The following is a 23905-nucleotide window of genomic DNA, read 5'->3' on the forward strand; positions in this document are numbered from 1 at the left end:
AAATCTAGAGCTGAGATAAGAAATCAACAGTCTCGATAAATTATTAACGTGTTTATCTAGTAGATGAAAAAATTATTTCCTCCCTCAAATGCTCTTATGTACATTAAGTTTAAAGTTATTCAAGCTGCAAGAATTAAGACCAACACTTCAAAGTCTTGAAGTGCCACTGGAGGAATCCCAAAGAAAATGAGTTACTAATGGTGTCTGGAGGCTCAGGACCAGAGGAAGGGCAGAGACATTGGCAGAGGCGTGGGAAGGACTGAGTTTCACACAATTCTTACGGACCACAGCATTCTGTGCCTCAAGACCCTGGATGCAACCTAGCAGATTATACACATGCCCATTGAAGTAAATTATAAAACAACATTATTTTTACCATGACAAACAAAGGGCAGAAAATGTGGTCAAAGCACAGGACAGGTTTACGATCTAGAACAGTTAGTAATAAAGTAGAAAGGGAACTGTCAGCTTTTTAAATTGCATTTGTACACTTCTTCACTTAGAAAGAAAGAATATGGAGTAATACTACAGAAAATCTGAAACATAATACATAAATATAATGTGGTTGAAAGGCACAGGAAGAGATACGATCTCTAATACATGCTAATTAAACACTGAGATGCTTGTCCTGCTCCTTATTACAGTGGAAAGGCTGGATCCAAGATTATCAAAACTTACAACATTGAAAAAAATGGTTACAGTTCACATACGTGGAAGAGTCAGCACGATTTTTAGTTTGGTTTCGAAAATGTATTTCCCATGAAGTCTTGCAACTTGGCAGAGGATTTCCTGCTTTCTCTCTTCCAATTTGAGATTCAGCTCACCACTCAGAAAGCTACTGACAAGCACCACAGCCTAATTTTTCATTTTGCATCCTGAAGTCAAAGATGACCGTGCATCATAGCCAAATAGTAAGGGAAAAAAAGGCCATATGTTTGTAGGTGACCCAAAGAGAAAATATTATTAAAACCTACTGTTTAAAAATTGAAAATATATTCCCTTTAATAGTGGGATTATTTCCTTTAAGTATTTCTTTTACATATTTCAGTTCATTTCCAAAATCCAAGAATAGTAAGCAGGTGAAGCTCACAGCCCTGCTCATATTGGCAAACAGTGAATATGGTAATAGCTTTGAGAATAGTTGCTGACACTTCAGATTCACAAATATAAAGTGAAATTAATAGACATCTAAAATAACAGGGAAAAATATGACAATAAGCAAACTCCAAAAACAGTCTGCTTTGGGATCAGAATTGCCACTCTTGCCTGAACACTCCAAAACACGTTCAAATTATCATCTGATTAAAATCATGTGTATTCTTAAATGCTTTAATATGGATATCAGGTCTCATTAGAACCGAGCTCATTCATATTTCATTAAATCAAGAATATATTACTATTATGATGTAATTTGTTTCACATACACAAGATATTTCCATTCTGTCTTCTTCACCCTTTTTTACAATGGGCACTTCTCCACATTCCAAACTACTTCCAGAACTTTCTAGGTTGCTGATACCATCCTCTGTCGAGACACTTTCCTCTCTATCTGGATTTTCTGCTTCAGAAGTTTGTCCCTCTGCTTTATGGTATGGTATGGATGAAGCATATCGATTCTGAGATTTCAAACTGTCTTCTTTTCTACATCTATCGGAAGCAATCTTGCTAGCCACAGAATCTTCAAGCGTAAAGGAAGAACGACTGGAATCTATCCTGTCCTCATCTTCCATTTTTGTTCTCTCTAGTACAGGAACAGGGGTCAAAACTGAGTCAGAAGGGATTCTTCCTATAAATTAAGAATATGATTTGTTAATAAATGCCACTTTCCATTATCATATTGAATTTCACAGCAATCTAAATTATTCAAATTCAAAGCATGGCTCCTCATTTAGAAATCATACAGAAAACCATTTGGTGGAAGAGCATACACAAAAGTGGAACATTGGTTTTATCAAAGAATAAATTAAATGTAGATGGTTTGAGTTCAGAGCATGAAATATAGTTTTCATCATTTAATAATCAGTATTTTGCATTTGAATTGTAGCAGGTCTTTATTTAATTCAAAATAATCAATATTCATGTAGCTTTCTTAGTCTTTACTCAGGTTGCCTACATGCACTTTGAGTCAATGAAAAAATATAAAAGGGTGGTATATTGAACCTTCTACCCTACATTTTATACCTGTTATGCCTGTTTAAAAATGAAAATAACCAAAGATTAATAGTATATAATTACAAAGATATAATTCAAATAGATACCAAGAAAAGTTTTCAAACAACAGCATTAGTCTAAAAATGAAAAGCAATTAGCATAATTCCATAATTCAGAGTGAAACTGAGTGGACTTTATAAAAATTCTTTCTCTGCTGATGCTTGCAATGGAAAGACAGAACAATGGGCTAGAGAGGTCACTCAAAAAACATTCCTGAAGAACTCTGACATACACTGCACTGAATTCTGATTCAGCAGCACATCCACGATATTAAAGAAAAGGGTTTCTGTCAAATCCCTTGCTATCATTTCTTCATAAAGGTTATTTGAACTTGTTTTTTCTGAAAAATTTCCTTTTCAAGTCAAATGAGTATAAAACTTGGTAATACAAAGACAATAGTAACATGCAATCTCTGGGCACAAACTGTAAGTACTGCTTCAACTGAGAACAATGGACATACTAGTTAAGACAACGCAGAGCAAACTACCTTCTGTAACACAAGTACTGCTTCTATCACATCTAAAAACGTTCATTTTCCTACACACATCCAGGCACCACACTTTAAGAGGACAAAGGAGAGAGGGCAGCTCTCCACTCTTCTCTGCTTTTCCTTCCCTTACCCATAAACACAGAATGGGTGCTAACTAAATACTATTTACTCTGTAGTCATGAACACTCAAAACCTCTATTAAAAGTTGCAGGAAGATGTAAAGCAATACCACCTTAAAAAAAAAAAAAAAAACAAACAAACAACAACAACAACTAGAACAGACATGGAAATGCTTTGATAGAGCGCCAGAAAATTTGTGTAGAGGAATTTCTAAACTTCCATATTGCAATATCTCGGTATCTTTATGTAAATCAATCACGGTGATTACCACCTCCAAGGAAGCAGTAACATAACTATTAATATTCACAATAATTAAAACACTGTCTATATGCAATTTGAAAGTGAATTTTCAGTAGCATATAAAACAAAATAGGAACTTCCAAAACTTAAATGAAAAGTCCAGTTTGCTTTATAACAGGAATGAGGAACTATGAGGAACAAGAATTAGAATGGAATGTGAAATAGAATAAATTAGGTTCTGAATAAACCAAGTATATTAGAATAAAAATTATTGTGGAGGGAAAAAAACCTCTTTGCCTTGACAAGACCTTTATAGCTGTCAGATAGCTGCAGAGGAAATTAAAAGGAATCTGGAGGTTCAAAATACAACCTCCTTGTGCACAGGTATGGAACACTTCTAATTTGTAGGTTCATCATGTAAATACGTGTAGCATACTCGCAAGGATATATATTCCGTCCTGTCTGAATAGTGTTAACATTCTGTATAATTTCCATATCAAAAACATTTTGCTGTAACATATGTGAGTCCACTGAAGAAATATAATATACAAAACCTCACTCTTTTTGCTCCTTTAAAAAACAATTAAAAGAGTTCTGGTGGTATCACTCTCAATTAAGAATATTAAGTTTGGTATTTTCTCTTTCTTACCAAATATCAATCTGCTTTGCACAAATAACTACCTGTGTTAACATTTTAGTATGCTATTCTAGGACAATACTTTAGTTTACTAAACACCCACTGATTTGTCACATTAGAGTATAAACAGCCTACAACTTACATGTGAAAAATAATCAGTGCTTATCTCACCTGAAACCTTGACATGATCCAATAAATGCTGATCCAGATGCATTCTACTACTGTTTTCTTCTTCCCCAGAAGGCAATCCTACGTTTACCACTCTCACTTTTTTTTCTGGTTCTTCACTGACCTTGAAGCCATCAGTAGCTGCTTCAGTCACTATGATTTTTTCATCAGCTACCATAGCAGATACTCTCTTGTCCTCTGGAGTTTTAAGCTTTTTAGATCGAGATCTGGTGTGCTGGAAGCTGTTATAGGAGATATTGCTGTCAGGGTAGAAAGTCTGTCTTGGATAAGATAAAACATCTACCAATATATGTCCCTTTCACCTGCTTAAAGTGGTAAAAAACTGACAATTTTTCACCTTTTTGTGTTGAGATAGTGCTACAATTTATTAAGTCATAGATTAACAATTGATTGGATTTAACCTTCTAATCTTCTATCACCATTCCATGGCAAAGTTGTTAAATTCTAAAAGTAAAACCGTCTTTAAGTAACTATTACTTAACTAGCACACAAACTAGCTTTTTAATAAATCATTTTTTTGAGACCAAAAAAGAACTATCCTTACAAGAATAATGAAGACAAAACTCTCTCAGTAGCAGTAAAATCAGATGATATTTCCAAACCCTAGTGCTAATAAAAGACTAGTCTGAATATCCTCATAAAAGCTTATCTGTTTGCAAGTTTTTAAATGAGTTTTAACAGAACCAACAAGCATCTGAGAAAGGTAAAAAATTATGATCACCGAATATTCCAAAAGGCTACAATATCAAGCAATATATGTAATTATTCTGTGTTTAAAAAAATAAAGTTGAAATTAAAGATTGAGTGTAAGTTTTTGCACCCTCAGATGTATAAGGGAAAGCTTAAGGCAGGAGAAATGGCAAACCAATTAGAAACAGGCTCATAATCTATATCAGAATAAATGTGATAGAAGATAGTCCAGTTTCAAGTTCAACTATGTGACAAAAGAGTGTGGAGAGACAGAATGTAAGAAAATAAAGATAGCACAGAAGGCAGTCTCACACCTGAGGAGTTGCAGCTGTACTAATCACCAAAGATTAGGAACAGCCCTGCCCTTAATAGGGCACAGCTGTGTCCAATAAGAAGCCGAGTGCTACAAAAGGGTGGGTGAGCTGGTGGAGGACAGAGTGGAAGTCTGTTGGTTGCACTGGAAGAAGAAGGAATCAGTGCTGTGAGGATCTGCCCATGTAAAATCACCGAGAAGGTATGGAACTTTTGCAATAAGATGAGTACTTTTTGCAACACAAGAGTATTAATGTCATTGTACAGCAGGTTTCAAAGCTCATAACACATTAGAGATAAAAGCATTACTATTGCATGTGAATTTTACAGAGTTTTAAGTGAGTCTTACAAGGGTCTTGCATCTGAGATTCTACACATCTCCAGAAAAACAATTTGCTGCCCCTTACATTTTGTTCCCTGTCTACAAATGTGTATCTTTCAACACATTCTCTATAAGATAGATATTTCCAGAAAATATGCCAAAGTATGACAGAACCATCAGTTCACACTGTAAATAACAGAAAGTTATAGTTTATTACTATTTCCATGAAGTCATTAATGGTTATATAGCAGCAATGGATTTCAGCTGTAAATGTCAGAGATAAACTCTTCCTGTCACTATATTCATGAAGATTTTTATTTTCATTTTGCTGGAACTTGTATTATTCCCATAATCAAAATTATAATTTTAACTAATATATTACACTAGAAACAAAGCTGAATAAACATTTTATCTACCTCTGCAATGCATGCCTGAAAAAAAGCTCACCCAAGAGTTAAACAGCACTGGAATTGTATTTATTGTCTTAGCAAGGTGCATAAATCAGCCCATGTGATCCTGTGATAAAACTTTCAATAAAGTTACTAGATAGTCTTTGTTTTTATTCAGAATCACCTATCCATAAGGGTACTACTAAATGAATCACTGCTGGTCCAAGTGGAAATTTGCATTTATGCTGTACAATACATGCAGGGAAACCTACTACAGGGAAAAATGGCATTCACCTAGTTAAACAAAAGAATTACTCTCTCTGCGAGTCCAGGTCAGTATTATACGTGTACTAACAAACTGGCTGTTCAGCTGCTTCACTAGCTGTCTTCAGGAAGCAATCCTACCTCACAAACTACCCTTACCCCGAACAAATGTGGTGTTATATTTTCAGTAACAATGTTCCGCTACAGTGCCAGTTGGTCCTTCACTTTACAGATTGACTGTCATACCTTTTCCTCAAGACATACATTAACTTACAAAGAAAATGAGGAAGTTTGGTTTAAGACCAAGCTTAAAAAGCCACTGACTACACTGTGAAATTCTTTGGAGATGGAAGATCTTTAAAAAATCAGTATTATCTCCAACTCAAAAAGCTGCACTAAAATACCAAAATACCAATAAAACTGCCCACCTTTGGCTAGAAATTAAGCAGATTTTTAGATATCTTTAGATAATGAAGAAGAAAATCCATAAAAATCCTGTTACGTAAGACAGGAAGGCACAATAGTAGAGAGAATGTGCAATGCAAAGATAAAACATAATGCATTTCAATAAAATTGATATAAAACTGCTTTAAAAGGTCAAAGGTCAGTGACAAGCGGAGAGACTTTTTCTCCTAACTTTCCTTATTCTTCTAAATTTCTTTTATTCTCCTAACTTTCTGGCGATGTTGGCATGTCACCAGACTGAGATTTAGCCCTTATTATGATCTGCCACTGACCTGTGGTAGACAAAGACAGATTTTGGCTGCAGCACTGCAAGCGCATGACAAATAGGCAGTGGTACCTCCTTAGGGTAAAATGGCATTGAGGGCTGTTACTTGGAGACTTGAAACAGCTGGTGGGATTCTATCACAGCTCTATGATAAGTTTTTCCTGTTTAATCTCCTTTTAAACTCTTAAGAGAGTCTTCTCGCTTGTTCTTTGGTTGCTGTGATCTCTAGAAACAATGGTAACCATGCATTCCTTGAGAATTACACTGGAATAACCCTTATTAAAGAGAGATTTTAAGTGACACATTTGAATGCATTTTGATGTTCTCCTTAATCACTAACTTTTTTAGGTACACAATTATAAAGTATCACTTATAAGTTAAATTTTCACAGTCACTCTGAAAGAATACTGGTCTGTCCCCAGGATCGTCTTAATACAGAAAGCAGAAAAACCTTTTATGTCTGAAGGAAATGAATTAAAAGAAAACATGTGACATAGTTTAAGCCCATCTGAAAGTTAAAACAGTTAAAATCCATGCAGCCATTCCTCTCCCTCCAGCCCCTCCAGGTGGTTGGGGTGGGTGGGAAAGAGTGAAGGAAAGAAATTAACAGTAACAGCAACAATACCAATAACAACAGTTTATATAAGCAGGCGACTACACACAAAACGCTCATTTGAATCCAATCAATCCAGAGCCATAAGGCTTTCCAAGACAAAAGGACATCATAACACTCAAGCCCTGGGTATACACCACACCCCTTTCCTTCTCAGAAGTGAGAATCCCTTACTTCTGTTCCCCAGCAGCGATGCATATGGTAGAGAACAAGACAGGCACAACCACACAGCTCCAAGCCCCACCTCCTCATTGCTACTATGAGAAAATAAAATCTCTTGTGGCCAAAACTACAACAACATCAGAGAATGCAGCAAAAATGAAATAGAAAGGACACTGGCATCATAAAAAGACAACAAATAAATAGATGGCAAAGAAGCATAAATACCTCTTGGGAAAGTTCTGTATTTTCCTTCTTCTCTGTAGCCAGATCTTCACTTCAGGTGTTGATTCAGGAGTTGGTTTTGTATGATCAATGGTATATAAATCTTTGCCCTGTTTCCACAGCTGGTATCTCTCTGGTTGAAACTTCCTCACAAAGACGTCCATGGATATTGACACCATGTCTCTCCTACAAGTGCACTGCAAGACAAGACAGGTATTTGTAAGTGACAAGTACTGGAATATTGCCACAGTTTGCAGTTAGAAAGCCCAAAACAAAAATCCCACATGCACAAACCAATTCTACTTTATTCTACTTTAATTTTCCTTTTTCACTTTTTCTCAATTTTCAAGAGGAGAGGATTATTCAAACGAAAACACTATCTGAACAAATGTGTCACACTGGGATTCCCTAGTACTTAAGGACACTTGTTTCATTAACTTCTATGGGTTAAGAACAAAAAGAAACTATAGCGTTCTTTCTGCTCTATTGGCTGGTTTTGACAATTTTAAGCAAACCTTGCTGCCTCGAATCCAGAGATTGCACATATCTTGAGTGACATCAGAATTTAACTTTTAAAAATACTTCTTGTAGTATCCTGTTGACCCAAAGGTCTTTACAGGTATTTACAGTCCCAGCACTTAACTCTTCAAAACATAAATACATACAAGTACCACATCAAGTTACAGTTTTGTCCATTTTTTTCCTACAAAGAGTAGAAAGGAAGCAAGAGAGAGGAGTATTGTGTCTGAGGTCTGAAAGGGTGTGCTAATATCCAGGTAATCCAATCCACTGTACAGTGCAGACTCTAGAATCACTTGTAATACCTTCCTCATCAACTTTAATCTAATCCCTAACTTTAGTCCCCCAAAGAATTTTTGCATTGTTTTTCTTATGCATCTGCGTAGAGTATTTTTGTCTTATTTGAATAGACTCTTAATGGTCATGAAAATGGCAAAGGAGCCTCCACTTGAAATACTGTATATGCTGAGTCAGTTTTCAGATTAAAGTCATTGTACCCAGTACCCAAAAATACTTGACAGTAGGAAACTGTATTAAGTAATTAAATACATCTACAGTACCTAAACTACTATAGTGGGTTCATCCTGGCTGACTGTCAGGTGTCCACCAATTTGCTCTTCCATTTCCCCTCCTCAGCAGGACAGGGGGAGAAAATAAGATGGAAAATGCCACAGGTCTAGGTAAGAACAGGCAGGTCACTGACTAGCTACCATCTTTGACTTCTCTTGAGGAAAATACATTAATGTAAATTAGTAACAGGTTATGGCAGTGAGAAACAAGAACAAAACTAAAACCAACTTCCTTCACACCCATTTTTCAGGCTTTACTTCACTCCTGACTGGTATCTGCGGGGATGTTTCTTTCACATTTTTCTGCCTTTTTTCTCTCACGGCTGCTGCAGAGTGATTTTTATTCTTTCTAAATTTGCTGTCACATGAATGCCACCAAAGTAGCTGACATGCTCAGCTTTGGGCAGCAGTAAGTTAATTTTGGAGTAAGTTGGATTTGGCTCTGTCCAGTGTGTGAACTGTTCCTGATCAAGAGATGGTAGTAATTAGCCACTGCTAAAGCAACTCTACACTACCAAAAACTTGCCACAAAAACCTTAGCAAATTTTTCTCAAATTGAAAGCAAACTGATTGTCTAAAACATAGTCTTACATGAAAACACTTTGAAAGAACTTCACTATAGCTTAATAACTCTGACTATTTTTTTCAGGTAGGAAGAGGTGTATTGAAAAAATTTAATGATAAATAAATGGCCTGCCATTATGGTTTACTACAGCCAGTTTTATTACATTTTTTTAAACAAGCAGAAACAGACAAAGGACTGAATGCTACTTTCCTACCAGAAAGGTTTCTGCACACTAAATGCAGATTTCTTTATCTACTATTTGCAACTATCATTTCTAGTTCACCCTTCTTCCTCTTTGAATTCACAAGATATATATTGAAAAAGCATCTGAGATGTCTTAAAAATGCTTGCTTTCCTTTCAATGTCAGCATTGCTATACTGCATATTCCCAACATTGCCATCTAATGGAGGATGAAATGGAAAGAAGGGGAAAAAATTCAAGACAGAAATTGCAATTTTATGCAGCTGCCTTTAATTATAGTTTTTATCCAAAATACCATCTGAATGCTCCCTTTTCAAACAACATGCATATACACACTTATACATGCACTCTGTAAAAAACTCAAACATATTAGAAATAGTATGTTCCATTCAGAGAGTCCTTGACAGGACACAACAAGCAGTAAAAAAGCAATGAAGACACTTCTATATACTGGAAAATTTTTTAAAAGTTAAAAAATTTTAACTTTTAAAATTGAAATCTGTAATATAAAGACAAGTAATAGTGGATTTTCTCTCCCTTTAATGGACAAAATCTTTTCACATTTGAGCCCTGTTGTGACAAACCAGTAAGAAATTACAGTTAAAGCCAAAATTTTGTTGTTAAACACCAAGACTTTCAGAGCCTTGACAGAAAATAATTACTTAAGTAAGCACTTAAGCATTAAGAAAGAAAATACATGTAGAAATACAATGTATTCTATGCTGGAATGATAATAAGGTATTAAAAGACTCAAATCACATCTAAACGGGACACAATTTTTGTCTTTCCGTAATCTTTGCTCAGTTTCCATTTCATTTAATACAACTACTAAAGAAGAATTAACAAAACCAGGCAAGGGTCAGAAATTTTAAGTTTTAAAATTTTAAAAGTATTCTTCTGAGTAAAAAGTAACAGAGTAACCTCATGCTCAACAGTATCACTGCCCCAAAACCCCAAAAAACAGAAGACAGGCTTCCAGGCACTGAAAGGGTGGAAGTACTTGGAATAATAATACCAGATGACATCAGCAGATGCATTCTGGAAATTATTTCTACCCATATTTCCTCAAATGATTCAAGGAAAAAAAAAACAAAAACAAAAACAAAAACAAAAAAAAAAAAAAAAAAAAAAAAAAAAACCACAAACACTAAAACTGTTGCTTTGATAAATTATCTGGAGGATCTTCCATTCTTCTGGGTGGTGGTGGTAGTTTTTACGCGTTTTAATTAATTTCTCATTTGACTGGCTTGTAGCTGGCAGTTATGTCACTTTCTGCAACTAACTTGAAAAAGTGACTAAAAAATTCTCTCTAAAAGAAAACGAAATGTGATTCTGTTAAAGAAGGCCCCTGGGAAAAAAACAAAACGGACATCTCCCTGTCTACTAAAGTATTCAGCAGTGGGTTTTTTGGGTTTTTGGTTTTTTTAAACTTGTAATATTTTTTAAAGTAAATGCAAAATCTAAGTAATCGGACTACCATGTAAAAGGCAGCTGATGTTGCCACAGATAAATGTCACAACCTTTGTACTGGAAAGAATTATTTTCTATTTACAACAAAATTAGTTTAATACTTATTCTTTAACCAAAGACTAGTATGACAATCAGCATACTCAAGAGAATGAAACTCCTTCACAATTCTTACTCTTAAATTCTTACTATCGACATCATCAATGATACCACCACTACACTTATTATTTATCCTGCCACATATATACTTGAAAGTAAGCAATTCAACTAAAATTTATTAGTAAAGGCAAACCTTTACAGAACAAATTGTAAGAAAAAAGTTTAAGCAACTTTAACTAATTGGCAGAAATATATGTGAGATATATTTGTGATATGAGAACACCACCTACAAGAGACAAACACAGCCAAAAGGATATTTTCAAACACATCCTATTTGTGAGTGGAAAAGAGAAAAATTATTTTTTGTATAAATAAATAAATAAATTTCCCCCCTATTTTATACTCTGATTCAGGAAAATACAAAAGAATATACAACAAGCTTCTAAACTTATACATATTAAGTTAAACACACACATAAGCACATTCTAAAATACATGACGTACCTAAGAAGAGTTTTTATAAAACATTTTTTATATCAATGCGAAGTGCATGACTTACAGATCTTTCCAGCTTTTCATCACTGGTATTTAATATTTAAAGATGAAAAGCTCTGTCACCAAATGAATCATGGGATTTTAAAAACTAGCAAAAAAAAAAATCTGTAGAGGATATCATATTTTGCTACAACAGAAAGTTAATAGATGGTTTATTATTTCACTAGTAGAGGAGTACTATTTCTTAGAAGCATAGATATCTTTTAATCACAGAAATCTGCATCCAGAGTCAAGTCTTCATGATTTGTGTTTTTATTTTTTAGTTCAATGAAGTATACTTCAGATGCCACTTGTAAGACATGAACTGATGTCTTCGTCCACAAAAGTCTTCTCCACGAAAACATTAGTTGTTATACTAGTGTGTTAAAATTTAACGCACTAAGCTTGAAATATCAGAAGGATTTTTAACATTTTGCACTAAGTATTGGATTTTGTTAAGTTAAACTAAAATGTGATTTTCACTATATCTGAAATCTATTTTAGTTATATGTCTTCTGAAGTTTTAAGCTGAAGAACAGTAGTACTTCATTAGGCTGTTCTTTTCCTTTCACTTACATAATCATTTCAGAGAGAAAGCATTATCTAATTCACATTGCAACTGCACAATGTACGTAAAGTACACACCTATGGGACATCATATGGAGCCTAACAGTCACTGGAAAACACGGAAAATTCTCTTCTTTAAAAAGAGAGAATTGATTTTTACAGAACAGTTACAAAAGCAACAAATTAGCAGGATGAGGCGTGCATTAGGCTGGTAACCTTCTTTACATTATGCAAGTACGCCCTAAAATCATTAAATGAAGTTTTCTTTTCAGTGATACTCCTTCCTAACTGCGGGTTTTCGGGGCCCGGCTAGCTGCGGGGAGCCCCGACGCTGGGCGGGCGCGGGCAGCCCTTCCCCTCAGCGCGTCCCGCCGCGGAGCGCCTCTGCCGCTCACCCGCGCACGCGCAGTCCCGCGTGACCAAAGGCGGCACGGCCAGGTGGAAGGAGGGCTCGGGGGCTCAGGCGCTGTTCCAACAGGCCTTAATGCCGGGAAGTCCGAGGGCGTAGGCAGGGAGGGAAAGCAAGGTACAGCCTCGGTTGAAGGGTACCGGAGCCGGGGTGCCGAGCCTCGAGCCCGGGCGCGACAGGGTTTTTTAAGGGGGAAGGGGTAAGCGGGATCGGGGTACACTTCGACCATTAAAAAGGGGTACAGGGGGGCAGAAGGTGGGGTGATTTGGGGTACACCAACAGGGAAACGGGAAGAGGGTGTTCCTGGGGGGAGGGCCAATGAAAGAGTGGGGAGCAGGGAATTTTCTAGAAGGGAAGGAGTGAGTTACAAATGATTGATCCCAAGGTGTTCCCACCCCGTCCCCCCCGGTCCCCTCCTCCCACACCTTACTGCTTATAATGACTAAAGCTTTGTTCAGGGAATAGCAGCAATGATGTATTTATTGGAGACAAACACTTCAAGTAATTTAGATTCTTTTTACCAGCTTCAACTATACTTAATCAATTATTTCATGCACTATATCCCACTCTTGCAATACTTTCAATGAAGCATGTCCAAACAGGGACACCATTTGCTGGGATGCAAGAGGCAGGGACGACTGATTGATGATCAGAAGCCAATTTATTGGGCCAAACATGGCGTTTATATAGGATCTCTTAACAGTACAACCATCCAACGACCTTAAACATTGCCTTGTATGGCAACACCCTATTCTTCTTTCCTTCACCTCAGTTACTGTTTGCTTAACCCTGCACCGGTCATCTGCTAACATGTTCTGCACCTTTTGTCCTGTGTGTTTCATCTTATATCCTGTTTTCACAACCCATATCCACAATGCACTATATCCCACTCTCACAATACTTTCAATGAATTTCCAAACAATGTAAAAAATGCATTTTGATAAAAACATTTTATAGGTGCTGTGACTGGAAGTGCTTCCTGTAGATTGCCTGTAGAAGTACTTCACAGGCACTGTTTGCTAAGAGAACAGGATTTAATTAAACCTGGTATCAGTAACTGTCCTTTGCTATGGAATCAGGCTGTGATGTGTTTTCACACGACCCTTCTGGCAACTTGTAAGCAGTGTAGGAGAAACCTTTGGTAGCAGTTAGCCGTCTGTACAAGCATTGAGAAAGCAAGCTTTCCTTTTTTGGTAAATCATAGACAGTACTCTCTTTCCCCTGACACATCGTGTCACACACAACAAAAATACAAATGCAAAACACCATTCTTTAAGGTTCTTTTTGGAGAATAGAAAAAATACACTCCTGAATTCATTATTTGTATTCATATACGCAAACAATCTGCAATATTTTTCAAAGAGTTCAATATTAAATAGTGCCTTACAAAATATCTGACTTTTTTCCTAATTCCTATTTAGAATTTATTTTATGTTTACATATAATGCCACCTACACGTTCTTACAAAAAAGACTCAGTTTGCATTATATAAAATTGATTACATCAGCATCAGTTAACATTACAAAAATGTGGTCATTTTTCTCCCATTCCTTTGAAAGCTGGACAACAGAAACAGTGTGACAAGACACAACTAAAAGAAGCCATATTTTCTTAAATATTCCACCTCACTGCGCTTCTTCCTCTTTATCCTTCAGCGGTATCTTTAATGGCACTACACTTATCCCTTGAAAGACTGAGTCACTATTAAAGTCACTATTAATCTCTTTTTCTTTATTCTGATTTCAATCTGTATTTCTACCTTGAATCTTTCTCCTGTTTCACTCACATTTACTTCTGTGTCCATCCCTGACGTCTATACAACAGAAACTCCCTCCCTGGAGCCTTTATCTCTCTGCTGTGTGTAAACTGCTCTTGCTCCATCATTCTCTTAGCTCTCTGTTCTTTCCTTAGTACCTTTGGACTTCACTCTCAGATCCTTAAAGTAACCGCTTCTACCCCGTATCTTTATCTGCCTACCAATTCCTGATTTAAAATGGAAGTATTCTGCACATGCAAAATTAGAATTTATTTTAATGAAATTAACCTCTATCTGCATACCAAAATTAACCAATTCTCTAACAGCTCCTAAAGTAAGAAAACAGTCTGTGCAATAACATGCATGTGCATATATATTTAAACGTATATATATAATTATAAAAAATAACTTGTTGTGCAGTACCTAATACAGACACTAGGTCATACATACTATGTCAGTTATCTTTTGCATACAAACATTACAGTCATTATCATGGATTTACTAACAGAAATTTTGCTATTATCAAACATAAAAAAGAAATTCACAAATGACCCAAGTACAGCAATTCTGATGAACTGCATTATTCTGAGCTCACTAATTATAGCAAAGGGAGACCTGTAATACACTGTACAGTAAGAAGATAATGTAACAGGATACCTGGTAAGGAAACATTCCTTCTCAATTTTCAAGAATCAAAAGAAAATCAATAGGATATAAATTTTAAAATTCCATTCTAAACATGCCACCTGGGGAAAACCTCAAATTAGAACTAGACATATTGCAGATTAAAGGAGAAGATATACACCTGGTATGAGTAAATGAGCTGAGGAATAGGAAATTTTCTTTTATTTTGGATATCAATTTATCAGTTAAAATAAACTGTTACTCCACTGGATTACTTAAGGCCATTTTCCAGCACAATTAGTATGTGCCAGTTAACATCACCAGTAAGTGTGATACAGCAAGTCAAATTACTGTCAGGACTTTCAGAAGTCTTTTTTAAATTTAGGTTTAAATTTAGGTTTAACAATAATTGACGATTCACGGCAATATAACCAGATGAGTATATTAAATCTTTTTTCTACACAACTCAAATTTTTAGTGAGCTATAAGTCTAGTTGTCATGATTAAAAACTATAGTTGCATTTACAGATGGTAAAGTTGAGGGACTGATCATGTTGAAAATTAGATACTATTATTGTATAAACCTCAGAACTGTTGGACACTTCTCACTGCTGTGTCCTAAACACAGCACAGAAAATGGAGTAGTGATGTGTCCCTATATTTATAAAGTTATAAATTACTTTTTGAAATATTTTTAAGTATTTTTCTATTTTTTTATAAGTATTTTGAGATGTTCTAAAATTTCATTTTACATTTTTCTCAGGTTTCACCTATTAGCATCTAGTTCACTATATTAATGGACGCTAAAGCCAGCAAATTAATATTATCAATGGTAGATCCCAGTACCTAATGACTGTCTGGGGGAAGGAGAAGAATGCAGTGAAATTTCAATTAGAAGGAAAAGTTCTGGCCAAGTCTCATGCAAAGCATGTAAAACTCCATCACATTCATTAAGTTTCTCTAAAGCACATGATAAATTCTTGCAAAAGTGTGGCTAATTTTTTTCAAGACTGAGATGCCCAAAATTCATCACTCATGTACATCTTGTAGCTTCTTTAAATTCTGAATGACACAGCAGGATGAATTAACCAGTGGTCTTAATACATCAACAATCTCATTGCTTCAACTGGTAAGCATTATTTATAACTGAAATTCATAGATGATAAGGTTAAAATATTAAGACCAAACAGATTTATTTTAGATTCTCAATCTACTGAATTTTATTTTTTTTCCAAAATGACTCTTCCATCAAGTTCCATCAGGACACCTCATTTGTACTTTTGCTCAGCAAAGTAGAACGATATTTAGAAAAGCTATATACATTCAAATAAATAATGAAAAAATGTGTAGTTTTATGCAACTTCCTTCCAGGAATTTCAGAATGCTTTGCAAATACTTGTGTTTCTTCCTCATAACACAGAAGAAGAAACGAGACCAAAGAAAGGCTTATTTATAATGGTCACAAGGCAAGCCATAGACACTGGAATATATTCAATTTTCAACTTCCTGCTTCAGATGTAAGTCTGAAAAGAGGAAAACAGACATTTTTTTTCTATTCTTAAAATAATTTTTTTCTCATACTATTCAAATTCTATTAAAAAGCAAGAAAAGAACAGCAGAAAAATATTAGTGAGTAAGAAATTATGGGGTTCTACCATGTATTTTAAAATGTAATAAAACAACAAAAATGTTAAATAATTTGCAGCTATTTATGTAGCTTACACCTTAACAAAAGACAGAAAGGAATTAAATTAGCTATGCAATGTTCTAACAAACATTATGTCCTATTTAAATCTAAACTAAGTAAGCAAAGAAGCATCATGATATTAAAAAAAACCCAAACAACAAAATTTAAATAAAACAAAAACAACAAAACCAGGACAAACAAAAAATCAACAACAAAAAAAAAAAAAACACATGCAAAAGAAAATCACACAAAAGACAGCATAAAACCAAAAACCACAACAAGAAACGAAATGCAAACCAAGGGAAAAAACCAAACAAACAAACCAAAAGAAAAAAATACCACAAAACCAAAACAATAACAAATCCCGTATCTCCAACCCTCTAAAAAAGCTAAAAAGAGGCAAACCTTCCCAGAACAATGCAAAGAAAAAACATCAATTTTGGAGGAACTTCAAAAGCAAGAATTTCTGTCAGTGTTAAGTGACAGAAACTGTACAGCTGTGAACAGTGCTGTGTTGAAGCTCTTTTGAGACACGGGGAAGAGAGGCTTTGTAACAATGGTTGTCGAGGTTTGAGATGATAGGAGAGGAAGAGAAGGTAGCACAAAATGTCAGTAACACAGAAACTGCAGAATTCTCTACAATTTTCTCCTCCAACAAAGAAAACCTGTTTGTAAGCCCCATTTTTGCAGTGAAGACACTGACACGCTCTTGCTGTAAGGCATCTTGCAGTCCTATGAACTAAACTCCTCAAATATTCCTGTCAGGGTAGTGAAGTGGCCAGTTGAGCACAAAAACAGCAACAATATTTAGGAATGAAATCTACTTACAACAAAACTATAATGGCTACTATCTTGGAACACCAGGTTCAACTATTAAAGCCACTCAAATATATAACTTGCAAAAAGAGGAATCAAAAAAGTGAAACCACAGCATTATGTATTTCACCTACCACAAAGAGAAGAGTAACTGAACCAAACAAAAATTCACTGACTTAAGTGTGCACTCAAAATAAGTGAAACTACTCTTAGATATTTTTGGAAGAAATGGAGTATGCTTCTGTTGACTAAAGCTCTCGAACAAAAAAACCAGATTCACTGATGGGAAACAAAGTCTTTTTTAGCAAGCCCTGGGTTATCAACAAATACATCATTGTCGCTAAAGATCCTAGAGAAACATCTGCCAATAGTCATGGAAAATTGAACTCATTCCTAGAAAATATGAGTTTCCAACCAACAAATGTGAGAGACAAAAAGAAAAGCTCAATGTAAACAGAGACTGCATTCAATTTAAACTCTAATTAAAAAAAAGACAGACCATTCACAGCAACAGAATTTCATTTCACTCAAGCAAAGAAAGAAACAAAGGAAAATTATATTGACAATGCAGGCTTTTCTCTTCCCTCCTTTTTGTCACCTTTTTTTTTGTCAAATCTTTTTTTTAAAATCACTCACCCTGACTTCCTATCATAAAGCTTTCATGAAAATGTTTTTAAATCATCCTGACTATTATTAACTGCCACCAAGCTACCACAGTGTTGCATGCTACCTGGAGTCTATCATCTTTAACATTAAATCTTTATTGCAAAAGATGTGCTTTAATTTTAAACAAGCTAAGGTAAATTTGCTGCTTTCATGTAAATTTCTGTATGGCACAGGACAGAACCTTTATAAACAGTTAGTAGGTTAAAAATGCCTTGTCTCAAATAGGATTTACATTTAGATGGCCATATTGTGGTACTTCTTAACACAAAACGCACAACTTTCTCAGTGAAGAGAGTTTCACCCATCAAAAGATGGCATTTTCAGTACATATGCATTCATATAGCTATACTTATCTATATAAAGTATACTTGAGAGCAGTGACATACCAGTGCAACTGCTTTGCTTCACCCTGCAGAGAATGTGACTAAACACCAACTCCTTCACCATTCTGTCTTTGAGAATAATGAAAATTAGGTTCTACATTCTTGTTCTTCTTTCCTCTGGTCTCCCTGGAAGGAAAAGATTGTTCTTCCACCTTTATTGTACCTTTTAACTAGACATTTTTATGATCGCCCTTTCACCTGTGTTTTTTAAAACAACTGTTTTCTTTTAACAATTCTATTTAAATGGCTGGAGAAAGGAGCCAACAGGAAGCACTGTACCTGGGGAGGAAAAACGCCATGAACCAACAGCAGCTCACCCAGGAGGGCCCAGGAGGAACACAGGCCGGCGGTGAGCAGCCCAGTTCCCTGCCGGGCTCATTGGGCGTGCTGCCAGCGGGACCCGGAGGGATCCTGCCCTCTCCCCTGCCCCGTGAGGCCACACCTGGAGTGCAGTGCCCGCTCTGGGTTCTCCAGCCTACGAGAGATGAGCTACTGGGGAGAGCCCAGAGAAGGGCCACAAACACGGTGAAGGAACAGGGGTTTCCCTCTCCCATGAGGGAAAGCTGAGGGAGCTGGGTCGGTTTTTCATGGAGAAGATGCAGCAGCACCACAGGACCTGACAAACTGAGGTGTTTAAGGCCACCAAAAGACGTCTGACAATCTGAGTGGGGTCTTTTCCCTCTGGGCTGTTTGTTGTGCTCGCCACGCAACAGCCGGGTGCCAGAGGCTCCTGCATTCGCACACTCGGCCCAGCGTGCGGCCTCCAGCAGGACCCAGGCCCTGCCCGGGCAGTGCCCACACATCACTGAGGGCTCCCGGCCACTTCCTCCGTCCCGGACGCCTCCTGCAGGTACCCTGTGCCAGCCGAGTCCCACTGGCTGGGCGGGAGCAGAGTGGAAGGCAGATTTCTCCTGCCATGGAGAAATTTCTCCTGCCTGGGGGAACGGAGTGGGAGGCAGGTGTCGAAGGCAGCTGAGGGGCTGCTCGGTCACTTTCCAGTAAAGTCTCCTTAGCCTGCAAGGAGACCCTTCGGGAGGCCCCCGTCTGCCCTCTCTGCCCCACACCGAGACCCTTCGGGAAGCCCCCGTCTGCCCTCTCTGCCCACGCTTTGGGCCTTCTCTGCTGCCCGCTTCCCGGCGCCAGAGCAGCTCCGGCCCCGGGCCCGTCTCTGGCAGCCCATGGCGCGCGGTGCCGCCGAGGCTCTGCAGGAGAGCGGCTCCGCCGCGCCGGCCGCCCCGAGCGGGGGGCAGCGGGAGGCGGACGGGCTGTGCCCCATCTGTCTGGGCGACCTGGACGACGCGGCGCACGTGGACACCTGCCTGCACACCTTCTGCTTCGCCTGCATCCGGCAGTGGGCCGCCGTGCGCGCCGCCTGCCCGCTCTGCTCGCAGCGCTTCGGCCGCATCCTGCACTCCGTCAGGGCGGACGACGACTACCAGGAGTACGTGCTCCGCCCGCCCGGCTGCCGCCAGAGCGCCGCGCCCGGGCACGGCGCGCTCGGCCCGTCCCCGCACCGGCGCTACCAGCTGCGCCCGCGGCCCCGCCGCCATCCCTCTGCCAGGAGAAGGGGGCGGCCGCCAGGGGACGGACGGAGAGCTCCAAGAAGCTCCGACACCTCTGCCCGATAGGCTCCGGGCAGCGCCCGGCCCGCCCCGCCGCTGCGCCTGCCATCCTCTCGCACGTGCTGGGGGCGCGGCTTGCGGCCCTCGTGCGCTTGGAATGAACATCCAGAGGATTCCCGGAGCACGCGTCTCGCACAACCCCTTGGTACACCGCATATGAATACACTAATTCCGTGGAGGTGTTATTTCATCTCTGTCTCGCTTTTTCATTACTATTATTATTAGTCATAATAGTATTGTTATTTTTTAAATTATTAAAGTGTTCTTATCTCAACCCAAAAGGTTTATCCTTCTTTTTCCAATACTCCGCCCCAGTAAGGAGAGGGTGGTAAGTGGGTGCATGATCTCAGTTCCTGGTTGGTGTTCTCCAGCTGGAAGAACCCCAGCCTTCATTGGTGCTGGTGCTGGAAAATCACTGGCGCTGGACACAACAAAGATCCAGAAACTTTTCAGAGCATGATTCACTCAAAACCAAAGGAAGCCACTTCAGGCAATGCTTTCTAACAGTGCCTTGTTAGTGCAGGAAAACAAAAGGGGACAATGTCCAGAACGTGCTGTGAACTTCTTTATAATAAATGCTGCAACAGAGCCTCTTTCACTTGAACTCCCAAAGCCTTCCCTCTCCAAGCACCAGAGCATCGCTGCCCAAGCTCTGTGGCCATCAGCCAGAATGCCTGACCTGAAGCAAAGCCAGGTCCATGGACACAGGGCACCCTAACAACCCTCTCCCTCCCAAATGGATTCCAGACCCAAATGGATTTGGTCATCCCCCTGTCACAGCCCTCTGAGCCTTCCTCTGACCCTTCCATACAGCAGCAGCTCAACTCCTCTGGTCCAAACTGGCTAAAATGCAGGAGAGGGCTGGGTTCAGGCTTCACAAAAGATGCTGCTGGGGACCATCTGCTGACCTACACCCTTAGCTTGGTGTTTTTTGCAGAGCAAAGCTCTAAACTCCAAGCATCCCAGAACTTCAGGAGCTGCCCAAGAAGCAGACTGACATGCAAGCAAAGCACATCTGTGCCAGGGGCCAAAACATGGGTTTCCCACCCCTCTCTATCTCTGAGTCTTACTGGGCCCATCCCAGTCCCCCACTTTCAGTCCTCTCCCCAGATACACCAGCACCATATTTGAACATTTCCACGAGCTCCACACAATCCCCTTTTGCTGGGGCAGCCCCACAAACACTTATCCCACATCCCACATGGGTCCTCAGCCCTGCTGGCCAAGTTCCCATTGCCAGTGAGGCCTCTGCACAGTATTCCTGTGGGATCCATCTCCATTGGCAGGGAAGGGTCTGGAGGTCCCGGGGACATGAACATACAAATGTCACTGGTGGTGTGTCCTGTGGCCAAAAGGCAAAGAGGCTCTGGGGGGCAGACTGGGAGTGCTGCCAGCAGGATAGGGAGGGATCCCAGCTGCTCCCCTGGCCACAGGTGGAGTGCTGTACCCAGCTCTGGACTTTCCTCCCCAGGACAGATGAGGAGCTACTGGAGAGAGCCCATGAACTGCTAAATGAACTGAAGTCTGTCCCCTTTGAGGAAAATCTGAGAGACCTGCAATGGTTCAGCCTGGAAAGGAGAAGGTACATGGGGATCTCATCATTGTTTGTAAACAGCAGATGCAGTGAGTAAAGAAGAGGGAGCTTGACTCCTCTCGAAGGAGCCCAGTGGCAGAACAGGAGGCAATGCACACAGAGTGAAATGCACTGCATTTCATTAAATCCCATTTAAGTATGAGATTAAACTTTTTCACCGTGACAATGGACTTGGACTGGGCAATTGTCTATACATTTAATCACCATCTTTGGCCTTCAGTATCCTGAAGAAAACGGAAGCAGAAGGTAATCTTCTTCCCTCTACCACTTCCCTAGGTTGTGCAGAATTAATGTGACAAAATAAGGCAAGACCATCTACTGGACTCTTTACACTTGTAACAACAGCTGTAATCAAGTTATGACTAATTGCCCTCTATAAAATATGGATGAAAAATGTAGTGAAACACAGAATAAAGCCAAATTACAGTTCCCAGACTGCAAGCTAAAAGTAAAAATGAAGGCCCTGACACAAGATGATGACCAGCATTTCTCTTAATTCAGATAATTTACCATGCCCTAAGATCAGGAAAATGAACATTACCTCACTGTGCTTTACTGCACTTAAGTTTTTCAGAGAACAATAAAAACAAAACACACCAATTCTGCAGCAATAACAGATAAATCAATTTAACTTGTTTATATATTCATCAGCCTATAAAAGACAATGAGAGGCAGAGCAAACTAAGTGTCAGCAAGTGTTACAATAGCTAAGAATGCATACAGAACTGCTATAAGGAGCTCAATGGGGGGCATGCAGGCTCATCATTATACAAGAAACTAGAAACCATTTACTAGGGTACCAGAATTCTTTGCCATGTTTTTGGTGTAATTTATTTTATTAAACCAGCCTATTAAAGGAATTGTCTCAAACCATTACTCTTTGTCTTTACTAATGTAGAGAGTATCTTCAAATACCAGTAAAACTCGAAATAAAAGCAGTGACTTGTCATTAGCCAATTCAGAGGTAGGCTAGATGGTGAAATTATTGATCCAAGAAGTATCTTGTAGCATCAAACACTGCACTGACAATAAAAAGTACAAATCAAACTTCTTCTGATTTTATTTTGAGATTCATATTGATCTGCATTAGATAGGACTAATACAGGACAAGAAAGAAGTACAGAACAAAAGATGTTCATTATTGCAGAGCATTATTACCCTATAGCACAGAACACAAAAATCTGTGTAATCTATGTAAAAGAAGAGATGACCACATACATCCATGGTCGTTCTCCCGCACTCCTACATCCACGCAGATGCTCCAGCCATTCCCCAAATCTGGGAAGGTAGTATGACCAGGGATATGTGTGGTTGCAAACCACAGAAGTATCATCATTTCCTTGGCTAGGTGACTGCACCATTACCATGTTTATACCAGCTTATATACATTGAAACCATCACAACTCCTTGGCATTAGGAGGTTGGAACATATGAGTTCAGAGAGTTTTGTCCTCATCAGTAAATAGTTAGGAATCACTCTTGACATGCCAGGTGTTCTTAAACTAAAACCTCTTTCACTAGGCTTTAGTATTTTTAAATCAGCATACAATTAAATTAGCTGGTAAACTTTTTAAAAACACTTTCCTCTTGTGGGTAGGGCTGTATAAATGGAGACAGAAGGGTTACAGACTTCTCTAGAAAGAGTTAAAAGGCAGTGAGAATTTGCCAAAAATGCTGATCTTCTGTAGCATATAGATTCAAAAGGCATCACACTTATGACAAAGTTATGACAACTTTGCTCTTGCAGAACAGTATGCTTAGTTTTAGCTCTTTTCCTTTTTTATTAACCAGAACGCAACAAAGAATATGTGTCATTTTATCATTATTCCTTTTGGTGGCTGTAAAAGATAAAAGGATAGTTTGAGATCTATATGCCTTCTTTCAATAATTACTTTCTACAGTAATCAGAATTGCCATCAGCCAGTTGTTCCTTATGTTTTGACAAAGATCAGGATTCTGCTTATGAGAGTGACAGTATGATGTGCTGCTTATTCAATTTTCTTGTCAAATTAATAGGAGATATTTTCCCACAACACTACAAGAAGATAAAGAACTTCTCTAGTCATAAGGTCTAGCCAAAAATTTGGCTAGCTTTCTGTGGGTTAGGTTCCCCCCGCCCCCAAAACTGAGATAAATAGTTCATTAACAGTAACTGTTTGATTTTCTTAGGACAGTCAGGTGATCAGATTTACCTCTTCATAACTAGCTTACCTAGAATATTAAATATCAATGTTTT

The 23905-nt window shown here is 38.5% G+C and overlaps 1 protein-coding gene across 1 annotated transcript in view; it reads right to left on the minus strand.

Moving 5' to 3' along the window:
- KDM4C (lysine demethylase 4C) overlaps positions 1-23905 on the minus strand; it is a 252376-nt gene that overhangs the window by 116661 nt on the left and 111810 nt on the right. The window contains exons 9-11 of the mRNA XM_058043746.1: positions 7595-7788; positions 3870-4108; positions 1425-1786 (exon numbers count right to left, since the gene is read on the minus strand). Of these exons, the coding sequence (XP_057899729.1) occupies positions 1425-1786; positions 3870-4108; positions 7595-7788 (795 nt within the window). The remainder of the gene's footprint in view (positions 1-1424; positions 1787-3869; positions 4109-7594; positions 7789-23905) is intronic.

The sequence above is a fragment of the Melospiza georgiana genome, chromosome Z, assembly GCF_028018845.1.
Source record: "Melospiza georgiana isolate bMelGeo1 chromosome Z, bMelGeo1.pri, whole genome shotgun sequence".
NCBI lineage: Eukaryota > Metazoa > Chordata > Aves > Passeriformes > Passerellidae > Melospiza > Melospiza georgiana.